Below are 17,095 nucleotides of genomic sequence, written 5' to 3'. Positions count from 1 at the left end.
CATGTGTGTCCCAAGTTGATATCATATCAGATGCCCATATAGCTCCTGACCGCTGAATATAACCGGTCACAAAACTAACCTTTTGCCACTCACTCCAATTTTTTGGTAGTACTCCCCTAAAACTTCTTATAAACACTACGGGATGAACATTTTTCTTGTCTGGGTTGTATATCTGCAATTGATGTTGTTTCAGCATTTTCTCCTCAGTATTGCTTTTACAATTACATTCATTGTGACTACCCTCATAGTGTTGTGATTGATGTTGATTGCAAAAACGGACGTGTGCATTAATGTCCCTGTCTGTACTTGATCAGTTAAATAATGTAGCTTGATTGATAGATTTTGTTATGGGTTCATTTCCTTGCATGGAACACAAATCTTCTTGAGATAGATTTAAAGATCTCTCAATGTTTTCTTTCCATTGTTTAAGTTCTTTGCCCAGTTGTTCTCTGGCTTCTCGAAAACCTTTATTAAATAAATTTTCTTTAGAACTCACGGTCATAAATTGTATAGCTGCTCTGACCGTATGTTCAGTATTGTCTGAAGAAATGCTTTGCCTTTCCAGACTTAACTGCGAGAATTTTCCCGCAAGGATGTTTACCTTATGATCAACCTCGTCTTGTCTCTTCTTTATGTTATTTATGGATTTATCCAAATTTTGGATGTCTTTCGGGATCTTGTCTTGTGATTGTCTCAAATCCTGCATATCTGCTGACATCTCATTTACTTGTTGCTTTAATTCATCTTGAACTTCAACTAATACCGGAATTACCGCCATAGAACATTGGATCTGTTCTTGTGCTTGAACTATCTGTGGGATTGACTCGACCTGCTCTTTAATAGTATCAAGCTTAGTAGCAACATACTCGGTTAGCTCTAGGCATAACTTCTTCGCATTTTCATTACACTGCTGAGTGACTTGCTCAATTTGAGGAGCTAATTGTAATTCTGTCTTTTCATTCTGAATTTTCAATTCTTCCGCAGTTTTATTTAATTTATCATCAAGTTTCTGAAAACTTTCTACTAATTTATTATTTAATTCCACTTGATTAGCTTCTAATTGCTCCTGGACTTTCACTTGATTGGCTGCTAATTGTTCATTCAATTCCCTTTTAGTCTCTATTTGCGCTTTAGTTAAGTCTGTTACATTTTTGGCTAACAGTGTTAACTGCTGCATGATTACAGTCAATGGGTTTATTTCGTCCTGCTCAGATGACATCAAAACACTTAAGCTTTGTTGTGGGGCCTGACTGATGCTGCCGCTAGGCACTACGTCAGTTAAGCTAGCGTCTAATGTTTCACTAACCTCAGAAACAGCTGAGGGCTGTTGTGATTCGCTCTGCTGTTGCATTGCCATTTTATAAGCCACCCTAGTAAGAACCATTAATACACAGAACAACAAATATATAAAGTCACTCGCATCTGAGTTAATATTGTCACTGACCTAAACTTTGCATAATACTCACTTATAATAAACACTTCCTGTCTAAAGTTCAACCCAACATTCACTTAATCAATCTGATTCAAACCGATAGACATTTAAATAGTTATTCTAAATTTCTATCTACAAAAATTTACTTTTATATTGTCTGGCCGGAACGACGTTCTTGTAGGTTGTGGCGAAATTGTGACTTCTGGAACAGGCCTCGTCTTCTTTTCCCTCATGCACATGCAACATAAAATTCGCACAATGTTCAAGTAATGCTCAAAAATGTGTCCTGTCACGGTCGCCAAATTTAAAATTTTTTTGTGTGTGGGATCTAAAATTTAAAAACCTCTCTCGCACCGGCCTGATTTAGCTTCACTGATCAGGTTAGTAAAAACATGTGTATGTTAAGGGAATTTTCATTCACAAAGCAGGCTTATCACATTCACACAGTTCAATACTGTTCTATCCTGATTAAATTGAGCTTAACTTAAATTCCATAAGGCAGTGAAGCAATTTCGAAGTCTCTGTGCGACGAAAATTGTCAGTCGATCTCCTGGAAACATTTGTAATAATTATTAACTTTCGGTGATCACATGGGGAAGACCAGAGATCTGCTGGTAAGACCGTGTTAGCCTATTTATTTGAAGTAACTGGATATCTTGAGCATACAAAACGGCAGGTTCGTCCAGTGTAAATCAGATGTTCCCCACTGATCCTGTGCAACACAACGTAGTAAGCAGACACTGTCGATAATAATCAGTTAAATAATACGTGAACACACTTACTTTAGTTTAGTTCGTGTATTAAATTCCTTCTCATACAGACTCTCATCAAGATGGCGACTAGCTCAACAATACATACATATACATCCTCCTTCTTTCACGACTAATCAGCAGGAAGGCCTTTGTTCTTTTCGTAAGAGAAAACATAGATAGCAGAGAAGCTATTCCATGGAGTAAATGGACGCTCCAAGGAATAATTGGGCTTGAAACTACTTTGCATTGATAATTGGTAAGATAAGAAGAGATATTTCGAGGTATGTACTGAGTTATATAATTTATAAAATTTCTGAAAATATCGCGTAGAGACCGCTGCAAGAGACATTACAACAGCATGGAGCTGAGAGAGAAGTGTCACCAACTTGGCTCGCATCCGCACTCAACAATCACAGTCCCTATCCATACTAAAGACCATGGATAACTACACAACCCAGGCAAATGGACCATCAGCACATGCCGTGGAACTCTACTGTAGGTGCTGATGAAAATGCAAGAACTATGTCTAATAAATTAGATTAATATGCAGAGATTCAGAAAGTGAACTACTGAAGCACTCAAATGAGACTAAACAATTCACTCCTGACTAGGAACTTGTAATATATCGCAAACTTGGTTTACTTGTGGTACAAACGAATTTGCTAGAACTGTGTCAGTTAGATATTAAATTAACATGCAGAAACTCAAGAAACTAAACTATCAAAGCACACAGAAGAAATTATACATTTCAGTCCTTGTTAGGAACTCGTAAAAGTCACAAAATCTATTACTTCCCTGTTGCTGCTTCTGTCTTAGCTGGTTGCTGCTACCTGACTGGTGACTAACACCAACAAATGATCACTACCTTACAAAACCAAGAAACTAACGACTATCGGCTCGAGCTACAGAACTCTCTTGTAGACCCTGATGAAAACGCAGGAACTGTGTCTAATAAATTAGATTAATATGCAGAGATACGAAAACTGAACTACCAAAGCACTCAGATGAGATTAAATAATTCGCTCTTGGTTAGTAACTTATAATATGTCACAAAATCTGTTTACTTTTGATGCAAACGAAAACATGAGAACTGTGTCTATTAGATATTAAATTAACACATATAAACTCAAAAATGTAACTATTAAGGAATGCAGATGAAATCATACAATTTACTCCTGGTTAGGAACTCATAAAATTCACAAAATCAGTTACTCCCCTATTGCTGCTTCTGTCTCGGCCAGTTACTGCTGCCTGACTGGCTGTTGTGGGAAAGTAAACAAAAGACTGCAATTTATTGACAGAACACTAAGAAAATGCACCAGGTCTACCATAGAGACTGCTTACACTACACTAGTCTGCCCTCTTGTGGAGTACTGGTGTTCAATGTGGTATATGTATCAGATAGGATTGATGGAGGACATAGAGAAAGTCCACAGAAGGGCGGCTTGTTTTGTATTATCACAAAATAAGGAAGAGAGTGTCGCAGATATGATAAGTGAATATATTTTGTTGGCACCCATCTACATAGGGACAAATGATCATCATCATAAAATAAGAGAAGTCAGGGCTCCCACAGAAAGATTAAGTGTTTTTTTTCCGATACACTGTTCAAGACTGGAAAGGTAGATCAGTAGCTTGAAGGTGGTTTGATGAACACTCAGCAAGGCACTTAAATGTGAATTGCAGAGTAATTGAGTAGATATTGATGTTGACTATGGCATATTCTTCCTCCATGAACCATGGACCTTGCCGTTGATGGGGAGGCTTGCATGCCTCAGCGATACAGATGGCCACACGGTAGGTGCAACCGCAATGGAGGGGCATCTGTTGAGAGGCCAGACAAACGTGTGGTTCCTGAAGAGGGGCAGCAGCCTTTTCAGTAGTTGCAGGGCCAACAGTCTGGATGATTGACTGATCTGGCCTTGTAACACTAACCAAAACGTCTTGCTGTGCTGGTACTGCGAACGGCTGAAAGCAAGGGGAAACTACAGTCGTAATTTTTCCCGAGCACATGCAGCTTTACTGTATGGTTAAATGATGATGGCGTCCTCTTGGGTAAAATATTCCGGAGGTAAAATAGTCCCCCATTCGGATCTCCTGGCGGGGACTACAAAGGAGGACATCATTATCAGGAGAAAGAAAACTGGCGTTCTATGGATCGGAGTGTGGAATGTCAGATCCCATAATCGGGCAGGTAGGTTAGAAAATTTAAAAAGGGAAATGGATATGTTCAAGTTAGATATAGTGGGAATTAGTGAAGTTTGGTGGCAGGAGGAGCAAGACTTTTGGTCGGGTGAATACAGTGTTATAAATACAAAATCAAATAGGGGTAATGCAGGAGTGGGTTTAATAATGAATAAAAAATAGGAGTGCGGGTAAGCTACTACAAACAGCATAGTGAATGCATTTGTAACCTCCCCCCTCACTTACCGACCTTAATGACAGTGAAAAATGAAACCGCGTGTACCTAATGGGAGTTTTGGAAAAGCAATCATCACCGAAGTTAACCTGTCGGTAAAGAGGGAGGAAAGGGTTACATCTAAATGAAAGGAAATGTGCTAATGAAACTGGTGGAAATTAATTTTGAAAAGGGGTAAAGTTAATAAAGAAGGTAAATGTGCAGCCGCTACGTTAACAATTAACTAGCGGTAATTAGGTATTTGAGATTTGGGGGAAATCACGGTCGCCAGTCCTAAGGACAATTACTATAGTAACTGAAAAAGTAAGGTTATTACACATATAATTAGCACTAGAAGCGTGGCAACTGAAGGTTGACACGTGCAGTGTGAAAACTGAAAGTTTGTCAGAAGTAATAAATTTAGCTACACTCTGACTTAATTTAGCAGAAGAATTAATAAAACCAGAAAACAAAGTTAATTTAGTGACTGAAATTAATAAGAAGCTTTCTTTCTGAAGCACATCGAAATCCAGTAAAATACGGTTAGTCTTGGACTACCTCAACAATCATTTCAAAAGCAACTTGACTCTACGCAATTTAGAAACAAGAGATTTAACTTTGAACTTGAATTAACTGATTCTGAACTATTAACAATAGTAAAATTTAGTACGTACCAAGCTGAGCTGCAGTCACAGGTAAGCTAAAATATGCTAACAAAACTCGCACTCTAAATTTGTGCTCGTGTAACATAAATATTGTGGCCAGCTACTGAACTTTGAAATTAAAGCAGTGAACTCTAATTATATTATTTTAATGCTGGCGTTTGAATTTCAACGACACTCGGGTTCATTTCGGAAAAGGAAGGGACCCTGCTTGGCAATGCAATCGGGACAATGAGCAACAAAGGTTCATACTAAGTTGCTGTAATTTTGCGAGGCAAATGGAACAATTTGAAAAGCTGAGGTCTGCCATACAGTTCTGAAACTTTACGTGCTTTTAGTCTTCCTTGTTGGTTGATTGAAGGTTTGAAGCCGTCGATCGAGGAGGTGGCGACAGTCACTCATTGTCGGCCGTCGCTGTTGCAGAAGCTGGATGTTGGCGCGCCTTCTTCTCGACACGGTCACCAGGCGAAACGGGCTCTTGATGTGCGCCAGCTAATGCTTCCCGTCCGCGACACCATGTCAGAAACTATCATCGCGAGTCGAGCGCAATTACATGCTGCCAAACCCCGAAAGCGCGGCAACTCGCGGGAGCGTCACACAACACACCTGCTCCACTCGCTACTCCAGCCAGACTCCGACTGCCCGCGCCCCACGCGGCAGAGTTAACACTACCAAAGATCCTACACACTTTGATTCTTCACACGACCCATCGATGTAATCGTTCGATAGCAGTTTTCCCTAAGCAAGACCCAGCGTAAAAATACAAATACTATTTACGAAACAAACCAATTATACATCGACATAAATGCATAAATATATATATATCCAAACAGTAAAGCAATTACAATATATAAAGAGACAGAAATGTCATATCTTGAGGTAACAAAACAAGGAAAAAAATAATAGTACAATAGATGGAAATAGGAGGATATGCATTTCCGGCGTTACACATGCCCCACATTGTCTGAGGATGTTCGTGTAACGTAAACAGACTCAGAAAATGTCCCAAAAAAGAAACAGCGGAAATGCATATGCTCAAAACATCAAAAAAATTTAGCATTCGTCTAATTAACCATAAACCAATTTGTAGACAATAATAATTGAGTGGAGAAACTCCTAATCTTATTCCACTCTGTCATCTTGAACAAAATAAAACAGGTTGACAACATATTAAAATTCATAGAAAACATAGAAAATGGTTTAGCTATTCTAAAATTGTCAAAATTCCCAACAGTATCAAGAAATGGAATACTATTTACAAAATTAATCAGAGTACATGGTCATAAAAACAGGTACATCAAAATACGCAAATTAATAATTAATTACATAGAATACACATTTTTACATAACCCTTTCATAATTAATATTCTCGTCATGGGAGTCCATTAAACGCTAAACAAGAAAATAACACACATCAGATCGAAAAAAACATAAATATTGACAGTAGAATTCTTTCAGCTGTCCAGGAAGAAAAACAATTCCGCCTTCCGTACTCGCAAGTACAAAGAATGCCGACAGCGGCCCAAGAGCCAACAGCGGCACAAGAGCCGACAGCGGCTCGCCTCGCCAGTATTGTTGCGCCCGCGTGTGCGGCACGCTTGATCTCACTCGCCCTTGTGACGGCGTTTCCAGAACGTCCGCTTCACTGAATTCTTTAGGAGAAACTCACTCCCGAGTAATCTCAAGGAGTCCCTTAATACTATCACAGTGGATAACTCAACACTGTCCATCATCACACGCATGTACTAGCCTGAAACTTAAAACAGCGTCTAAGTACATCGGCAATGACTAGTAAATCACATATTTATGAAATCTTACAGCTATTTACAAAATCATATTTACATTCCTTAATCTACTGTGACTCAGCTGAAAACTTAAACTAGCAGCTTGGATTTTTCAGTTGATTAGATCATGATTAAATTGATTAAAATTAAATTGATTAATCAAAATTAATTACTTATTAATTACAACTTCTTTAATGACCTTGGTCAGTCAAAAGCATGGCAATCTAGCAAATCGTTAAATCTTACACTCTATTTTACATACTGTATAAATTACCCATTGTGTGGTATTAATCGATCCTAGGTTGGTACAATTTCAAGTCTACAATATTCCGTAAGCATTTGTGTGAGGCATACCAATGACTTTATATGGTCCATTATAAACAAACTTAAATTTAGAGTTTTCATGGTCTATCTCGCTCGATTTCTCATGAGCTTTTACAAGTACTAAGTCTCCGATTGCAAACTTAGCAAAACGCGCTTTAGCGTCATGACGACGTATGCGAGCATCGGCTTTTAGCTTCATTACTTCTCACAAACGATCTTTTTTCACACCAATACTAATGTTAATCCGTGGAGGGAATTTGATTATCTCTTCCAATTCACTTTCTACACTTTTGTCAATGCCGAAATTCCTCATGTTATGGCAGTTCAAATTCATTCCTACATCAATGTCATCCGGCCAGTTAACAATGTGTATAGGCTGGTATTGCCTATGCACACAGTCTCCTGCCTCGTCAAAACTAACTACTATTGTTTTATCTTGTGACATACATGTCAAAGTTTTGCTTTCGCAATTAATCACTGCACGGTACTTTAATAGCCAATCTAACCCGATAATTACTCCCGTAGTCAAGTCTGGCACGACGACAAACTCTTGTTCAAATCGTGCCCCACGTATCTCGAAGTGGACAAAAATCTGTTTTGTGACCGGTTTACTGGCCTTCCCAGTAGCACCGATAATTTTCACTCCTGTTACTGGCATAACTACGATGCCAGGTCTGTCTTTCAGTAACTCAAATATTTTCCCAGATACAGCACTCAATTCTGCACCGGTGTCAATCAACACGTTTAGTTGTAGGTCGTGCATATTAACCGACACAACTATCTGTCTACACTTGTCCTCGACTGTTTCTTTATTTTCCCACAGTAAATCCTCGTCTATATCCAGGTCATCCCAGAAAAAAACATCCGGCTTTGATCCTAAATCCGGCTTATCTGGCGGCTTTTTCAGCCTCTGTTCACATACAGTTTCAATTTCAACAAGTTTGTCCTGAGGCTTAGTCTGTAGCTTCGCCTCCAATACCGAAACCTTTTCCTGTAACTCGTCAACTAGTGAGTGTTGCTTTGCTATCAATTCACTAATTGTCACCTTTGTTGATTCCTCTTTGGCCAGATTGATCTCATCTGCCAATCTACCTGGAGAAATGTGCCCAGTAGTATCTGCAATTACTTCCTCTGGATCTGCGCAACCCACACTGTTACCGTCTGACCGTATAACGTTAGCTCTAACCTCGTACACGCTGTAATCTATGTGCTTTTCTACCAATCGTGTCCGGCTATCACTAAAATTTTCGTAATCTTTCTCCTTAATACTCTCGCAATGTTTAAACTGGAGGTTTGCGTCGGATGGGTCGGCTACTTCTACCACTACAACTTTCGGTAAAGTCTGCCGGTTAGGGCCAGAACTTTCCGTTACTACTTCAACATTCAATTCCTGCGGGACGAAACACGACGCATCTTGCTCGTGCTCCCCTTTAACATCAACTATTTCTAGTAAAGTCTGCCGATTAGGGCCAGAACTTTCTATCATTTCACAAACACTATCTTCCTGCGGGACGAGACGCGGAAAATCCTTCACGCGCTCCCCATAAACGCTTCTCCCATACAGACCCCTATAATCTCTTAGTTCGTCGTGTAAGCGACCGAACTGCCTTAACCAGACCTCATCCCTCTCTGCATCCCCTCGCTCGATGACGGACGTGTTATCCGACATCTGGTCTTCTCTCAACAATTGCGAATCATTCTTAAACTCAATCTCCAGTTCCGCTGTGGGTATTACAGCTGCCAGTTTATAATCGATTTCCGGAACACTACTTAAATTGTTCTCACTGACAGTGAATGTATTTTCTGCTGCCATGTATACAGCTGATTTACTACTTGTGGGCGCACTCCTTTCTCCTAACACTGGCACACTCTCCCGCCGTTGATTATTCCATACGGAATTTTCATAACGACGACACCTGGGTTTTCTCCTGTTATTGGGCCGCCAAAATTTCTCCACGCCCGGTCGGCCCCTCACCGGCGCGGCTAATGGTTACCCTGTCTCGTCCCAGCAGATACGCTCCCCGGATACTGCTGAGGCGGCTGGTCACACCCTCTGGCGTTATTACTATTCTGCGCAGCCCGTATCACGCTAGTATGATACTGGTTTCCGTCATTCCGGTTATTATTTGCATTGTACCGATTGTTATTACGGTCCGAACCATTATTGTCATTGCTGCGGTATGCATTATTCCCATGGTTATCGTTGTTATGGTTGGGGTGGTACCCGTTGTTGTTACCACGGCCTCTACCACTGTCGCGATTATTGCGCCAATTGTCCTCGTCCTCAACTCTTTCCAGGAAATCATTGATTGTCCTGTAATTGCTTCCTACGTAGCGTTTTGTATCATCTGGAAGCTTCTTGTAGAGTTCCCAGACTATTTCGGATTCCGTGCGGCGATCACGCAAATATTCCAACTTGCGGATCCAGCCCTCACAAAACTCCCTCATCGAACCGCGCGAATTCGCATCGAAAGGCCTCGATACGACAAATTCGCGCCAGACACTTTGCTGTTTTTGCTTTGACCAGTATTCAGCCAGAAACAAATTTTTAAACTCGTCAAAAGTCAGGTTCGTAATGTTGAGGTTTAAGCCCCAACGCTTGGCATCACCAGCCAGCACATCAATAACCGCATTAATTTTTCTCTCATTAGTCCATGATCTGGGTAAAACTCTTTCACAATTTTTAATGAAATCCGTCGCGTGTATACCGCCTTTTTTCAAGGCGTCGAACCGCTCCTCTTTCGTCAACAATTCCGAACTATGTGCACAGATTGGCACATAGCTCTGTTTTTCGTCAAGTTTCTTTTCTAATTCCGACACTCTTGTAATTACTTGGCAAGTGGTTGTCGCAAGCGTTTCCACTTCCCTCTTTTTCTCTTCGCAGGTATTAGCCTGCTCCCTCACCTTAGTGTCTACTTCGGACACTAAAGCCTTTAAAGTTTCCACCTTCTGTTGATCCTCTTTTTTCACTAATTGAATTTGTTCCGTCACCTTATTCTCGATGACCGGAGCAACTGCTTCTCCTACACTTTTCTCGATTCTGCTAATTTCGGAATGAAAACGAGTATTTATGCTCGCAATTTCCGCCTGAACGCCTATCATTTCCTGTTTAAGATTACCGATTTCGGTATTAATTACAACAATATCTTCTTTGATTTTATCAACTTTTGTATTAACAACTCCAACATTGTTGTTAACAACATTAATAGCTTTGTTCTGATTGTCTAGCTTTCGTTCAATCTTTTGAGACTGAGCTTCTTGCTTGGCAGACAGAGCTATAATTTCTGCCGATTGACTCTTGATTTCATTAATCAAAACATTCAATAAATCAGTTAAATTCCCGGAGACTACCGGTTTTACTTCTGTAGATGGTTCCTCTATACATGTTCCCCAGTATTCATCATCAAGGGGTACAGATTTGATTTTCGCTTCCGATTCCGAAACATTTTCTAAAGTTTGGAATTCCATTTCTGCTCTTTGTTGCGTTTCGGCGGTCGCGTCTTTCATGCTAGCCGCCTGCCCCTGAACAATGGGAACCGCCGTGCGCGTTTCCCACTGTTCGACCGATTGTTCCGTATCCAAGTCTACCAAATTTTGGTAATTGTTGCCTTCACTCATTTTAATAATTTTCAATATAAATGACAAATCTCAAATGTAATTAGGATTACTCCCACTACTTATTCTCGCTGACGTAACGGCCTGTACGTAACCAGTACTTTATTACGACATTTGCACCAAAGAAAATTCGTGTCCAGAACAACCTCAAATCTGAAGATTGTCCTGTCACCAGGTCGCCACGTGTAACCTCCCCCTCACTTACCGACCTTAATGACAGTGAAAAATGAAACCGCGTGTACCTAATGGGAGTTTTGGAAAAGCAATCGTCACCGAAGTTAACCTGTCGGTAAAGAGGGAGGAAAGGGTTACATCTAAATGAAAGGAAAAATGCAAATGAAACTGGTGGAAATTAATTTTGAAAAGGGGTAAAGTTAATAAAGAAAGTAAATGTGCGGCCGTTACGTTAACAATTAACTAGCGGTAATTAGATATTTGAGATTTGGGGGAAATCACGGTCGCCAGTCCTAAGGACAATTACTATAGTAACTGAAAAAGAAAGGTTATTACACATATAATTAACACTAGAAGCGTGGCAACTGAAGGTTGACACGTGTAGTGTGAAAACTGAAAGTTTGTCAGAAGTAATAAATTTCGCTACACCCTGACTTAATTTAGCAAAAGAATTAATAACCGGAAAATCGAAAGTTAATTTAGTGACTGAAGTTAATAGTGAGCTTTCTTCCTGAAGCACATCGAAATTCAGTAAAATACGGTTAGTCTTGGACTACCTCAACAATCATTTCAAAAACTACTTGAATCTACGCAATTTAGAAATAAGAGATTTAACTTTGAACTTGAATTAAACGATTCTGAACAATTAACAATAGTAAAATGTAGTACGTACCAAGCTGAGCTGCAGTCACAGGTAAGCTAAAATACGGTAACAAAGCTCGCACTCTTAATTCGTGCTTGTGTAATCTGAATATTGTAGCCAGCTCTGAGACTTTAACTGAACTTTGAAATTAAAGCAGCGAAATAGAATATTACTTTAATGCTGGCGTTTGAATTTCAATGACACTCGGGTTCATTCCGGAAAAGGAAGGGACTCTGCTTGGTAATGCAATTGGGACAATGAGCAACAAAGGTTCATACTAAGTTGCTGTAATTTTGCGAGGCAAATGGAACAATTCGAAAAGCTGAGGTCTGCCATACAGTTCTGAAACTTTACGTGCTTTTAGTCTTCCTTGTTGGTTGATTGAAGGTTTGAAGCCGTCGATCGAGGAGGTGGCGACAGTCACTCATTGTCGGCCGTCGCTGTTGCAGAAGCTGGATGTTGGCGCGCCTTCTTCTCGACACGGTCACCAGGCGAAACGGGCTCTTGATGTGCGCCAACTAATGCTTCCCGTCCGCGACACCATGTCAGAAACTATCATCGCGAGTCGAGCGCAATTACATGCTGCCAAACCCCGAAAGCGCGGCAACTCGCGGGAGGGTCACACAACACCTGCTCCACTCGCTACTCCCGCCAGACTCCGACTGTTCTGCCCGCGCTCCACGCGGCAGAGTTAACACTCCCAAAGATCCTACACACTTTGATTCGTCACACGACCTATCGACGTAATCGTTCGATAGCAGTTTTCCCTAGGCAAGACCCAGCGTAAAAATACAAATAATATTTACGAAACAAACCAATTATACATCGACATGAGTGCATAAATATATATATATACAAACAGTAAAACAATTACAATATATAAAGAGACAGAAATGTCATATCTTGAGGTAACAAAACAAGGAAAAAAAATAATAGTACAATAGATGGAAATAGGAGTATATGCATTTCCGGCGTTACACATTATTGTGGCCAAGATAGATACGAAGCCCACGCCTACTACAGTAGTACAAGTTTATATGCCAACTAGCTCTGCAGATGATGAAGAAATTGATGAAATGTATGATGAGATAAAAGAAATTATTCAAGTAGTGAAGGGAGATGAAAATTTAATAGTCATGGGTGACTGAAATTCAAGAGTAGGAAAAGGGAGAGAAGGAAAAATAGTAGGTGAATATGGATTGGTGGTAAGAAATGAAAGAGGAAGCCGTCTGGTAGAATTTTGCACAGAGCATAACTTAATCATAGCTAACACTTGATTCAAGAATCATAAAAGAAGGTTGTATACATGGAAGAATCCTGGAGATACTAGAAGGTATCAGATAGATTATATAATGGTAAGACAGAGATTTAGGAACCAGGTTGTAAATTGTAAGACATTTCCAGGGGCAGATGTGGACTCTGGCCATAATTTATTGGTTATGAACTGTAGATTAAAACTGAAGAAATTGCAAAAAAGGTGGGACTTTAAGGAGATGGGACCTGGATAAACTGACTAAACCAGAGGTTGTACAGAGTTTCAGGGAGAGCATAAGGGAACAATTGTCATGAGTGGGGGAAAGAAATACCGTAGAAGAAGAATGGGTAGCTTTGAAGGATGAAGTAGTGAAGGCAGCAGAGGTTCAAGTAGGTAAAAAGATGAGGGCTAGTAGAAATCCTTGGGTAACAGAAGAAATATTGAATTTAATTGATGAAAGGAGAAAATATAAAAATGCAGTAAATGAAGCAGGCAAAAAGGAATTCAGACGTCTCAAAAATGAGATTGACAGGAAGTGTAAAATAGCTAAGCAGGGATGGCTAGAGGACAAATGTAAGGATGTAGGGGCTTATCTCACTAGGGTTAAGATAGATACTGCCTACAGGAAAATTAAAGAGACCTTTGCAGAAAAGAGAACCACTTGTATGAATATCAAGAGCTGAGATGGAAACCCAGTTCTAAGCAAAGAAGGGAAAGCAGAAAGCTGGAAGTCATATATAGAGGGTCTATACAAGGACGATGTACTTGAGGACAATATTATAGAAATGGAAGAGGATGTAGATGAAGATGAAATGGGAGATACGATACTGCGTGAAGAGTTTGACAGAGCACTGAAAGGCCCGAGTTGAAACAAGGCCCCGGGAGTAGACAACATTCCATTAGAACTACTGACAACCTTGGGAGAGCCAGTCCTGACAAAACTCTACCATCTGGTGAGCAAGATGTATGAGACAGGCGAAATACCCTCAGACTTCAAGAAGAATATAATAATTCCAATCCCAAAGAAAGCAGGCGTTGACAGATGTGAAAATTACCGAAGTATCAGTGTAATAAGTCAGAGCTGCAAAATACTAACGCGAATTCTTTACAGACGAATGGAAAAACTGATAGAAGCTGACCAAGGGGAAGATCAGTTTGGATTCTGTAGAAATATTGGAACACGTGAGGCAATACTGACTCTACGACTTAACTTAGAAGAAAGATTAACGAAAAGAAACCTATGTTTCTAGGATTTGTATAAAGCTTTTGACAATGTTGACTGGAATACTCTCTTTCAAATTCTAAAGGTGGCAGGGGTAAAATACAGGGAGCAAAAGGCTATTTACAATTTGTACAGAAACCAGATGGCAGTTATAAGAGTCGAGGGACATGAAAGGGAAGCAGTGGTTGGGAAGGGAGTGAGACAGGGTTGTAGCCTCTCCCCGATGTTATTCAATCTGTATATTGAGCAAGCAGTAAAGGAAACAAAAGAAAAATTCGGAATAGGTATTAAAATCCATGGAGAAGAAATAAAAACTTTGAGGTTCGCCGATGACATTGTAATTCTGTCAGAGACAGCAAAGGACTTGGAAGAGCAGTTGAATGGAATGGACAGTGTCCTGAAATGAGGATATAAGATGAACATCAACAAAAGCCAAATGAGAATAATGGAATGTAGTCGAATTAAGTTGGGTTATGCTGAGGGAATTAGATTAGGAAATGAGACACTTAAAGTAGTAAAGGAGTTTTGCTGTTTGGGGAGAAAAATAACTGATGATGGTCGAAGTAGAGAGGATATAAAATGTAGACTGTCAATGGCAAGGAAGCGTTTCTAAAAAAGAGAAATTTGTTAACATCGAGTATAGATTTAAGTGTCAGGAAGTCGTTTCTGAAAGTATTTGTATGGAGTGTAGCCATGTATGCAAGTGAAACATGGACGATAAACTGTTTGGACAAGGAGAGATAGAAGCTTTCGAAATGTGGTGCTACAGAAGAATGCTGAAGATTAGATGGGTTGATCACATAACTAATGAGGAGGTATTGAATAGAATTGTGGAGAAGAGGAGCTTGTGGCACAACTTGACAAGAAGAAGGGACCAGTTGGTAGGACATGTTTTGAAGCATCAAAGGATCACAAATTTAGCATTGGACCGCAGCGTGGAGGGTAAAAATTGTAGAGGGAGACCAAGAGATGAATACACTAAGCAGATTCAGAAGGATGTAGGTTGCAGCAAGTACTGTGAGATGAAGAAGCTTGCACAGGATAGAGTAGCATGGAGAGCTGCATCAAACCAGTCTCAGGACTGAAGACCATAACAACAACAACAACATGGCATATTTCAGTGTGTTGGGAAATATTTCCTGACTCTTTGATTTGGTTACAGAGATATCTTAATTTTAAGTGTATAAAGTCAGTACAATATTTTAAAATTTTATCGCAAATACAGTCGTAGCAAGCAAAATAACTAATTTCCAGTGAACTGAGAAATTGTAAAATCTCCATAAGGATTTTATTATTATTTTTTAAATAATGTCCAAAGGTGATGCCGGCAGTGAGAGTTTCTTCGTAAGTAAATCTAATGCATTTTAATTTAGTTGTTTATTAGTGGCTGCTACTTTTACTGCCATTGTGGGGAAATAATTATTATATTTGATGGCTGATGATTTCAAAGGTTGCCATTTTTGCTAGATCTGTTTTCTGGGGGCCCAATTTCATTTCAATCAAGGTTTTTTAATAATGTCGCAAATAATTTTTGCCTGATTTCCTGGTGCTGTGTCAAGGTCTTGTGCCACTCAGTCAATTACTGACAACACAGATGGGTAATGCAGGTGCAGATTGTGGCTGTTCTGCCAGCAAAGCTTGCAGACTGCTGTTATTTCATTATATGCTTCTTGCTATTCAGTGTCAGCTAACAATTTAGAAGCTTGATCCATAAGAGCAGTTACCATATCACTAAGTACTTGCTGCCCGTGTTTGTGCCATGTTTGTTGCAGTTGTGACCAAGGCAATTACTTCTAATTCTTACACCTGATCATTGTCCAATGACACTCTGAGCAATCATCTGCTGTGTGCCTGTATCTTCTACATATGGCACATGTTGCAGTTATATATTTACTACAAGGTGCACTATGACCTGTTAAATTACATATTTTACAGTGTGTTGGAACAAAGTACTCTTTCCCAATATCATGCTTGAATTTAGATTTATCAACTGGCTTAATTGGCTAACTAAAAGTAACTTTCCAGTTTTCTAAGTCATGTTCTGGACATGGCAAAAATTACAGTTTTCCTGAGAACAAGTACAATGTTTCTTCACGACTCACTCTAAGAGGCTGCTGCAGATGTCAGTGTACTGGGTTGGAACCACTTCTGGTATCATGTCAGTGTGCTGGGTTGGAACCACTTCCGGAATCATTGTGCTCCTTTGGCTTGACCAATATTTCTTGCCCACCATTTCAAATTGGTGCTGGACCTGAGCACTTCTGAAAGCCTATTTGTAGCCTTGAACACTTCTGACAAACAGTTTCTAGGGGTCGCCTAGTCCTGTGCTGTAATCCCCTACCTGGGCTGGAAACCCCTACTATTTTGTCAGGATGGAGGTCAAGGAATCTGTGTGGCACCATCATACACAATGAAGCAAGATTAAATATTACTTCTTTTATTCCTGAGAATGCATCTTGTAACTTAGTTTTACTTGGTGGCTGGTGGCTTCATAATCTAGAGTGGAATGTGCAGAATCCAGAGGTGGACTCAGGGCTGCCAAAGGTCATTGCATCATCCCCCAGTGCAGGCCAGTGACTCAGAGTATGGTAGGGTGCCAGAGGGTTCGGAAGGCACTCTCCGTCAGCTGGTCTGATCTGGATGAGGAAGTGACCAGAGCATGTGTGTCTGGCTCACACTCCATCCTAAGAGTACTTTATCTCTCTGCCCATATTGTCCCGTCAGATGGACCATGAGGTTGGATGCCAAGATGTGTTGAATGCTGATCCTGGACCACCATTTTGGTAGGCTGTCTGACCTGAATGATGCTGTAGTTTCAGAGCTGCACTGGAATG

At 40.1% G+C, this 17,095-nt stretch overlaps 1 protein-coding gene across 1 annotated transcript; it reads right to left on the bottom strand.

The window, feature by feature from the left end:
• Positions 1-310: 310 nt before the first annotated feature.
• Positions 311-1,357, bottom strand: LOC124620076 (citron Rho-interacting kinase-like). Its single transcript, XM_047146742.1, has one exon. It carries the CDS (start codon positions 1,355-1,357, stop codon positions 311-313), a length of 1,047 nt encoding a protein of 348 aa, XP_047002698.1.
• Positions 1,358-17,095: the final 15,738 nt, after the last annotated feature.

The sequence above is a fragment of the Schistocerca americana genome, chromosome 6 (assembly GCF_021461395.2).
Source record: "Schistocerca americana isolate TAMUIC-IGC-003095 chromosome 6, iqSchAmer2.1, whole genome shotgun sequence".
Taxonomy (NCBI): domain Eukaryota; kingdom Metazoa; phylum Arthropoda; class Insecta; order Orthoptera; family Acrididae; genus Schistocerca; species Schistocerca americana.
Note: the sequence above shows the minus strand (reverse complement) of the source record. Positions and strands in the feature narration are given on the sequence as shown.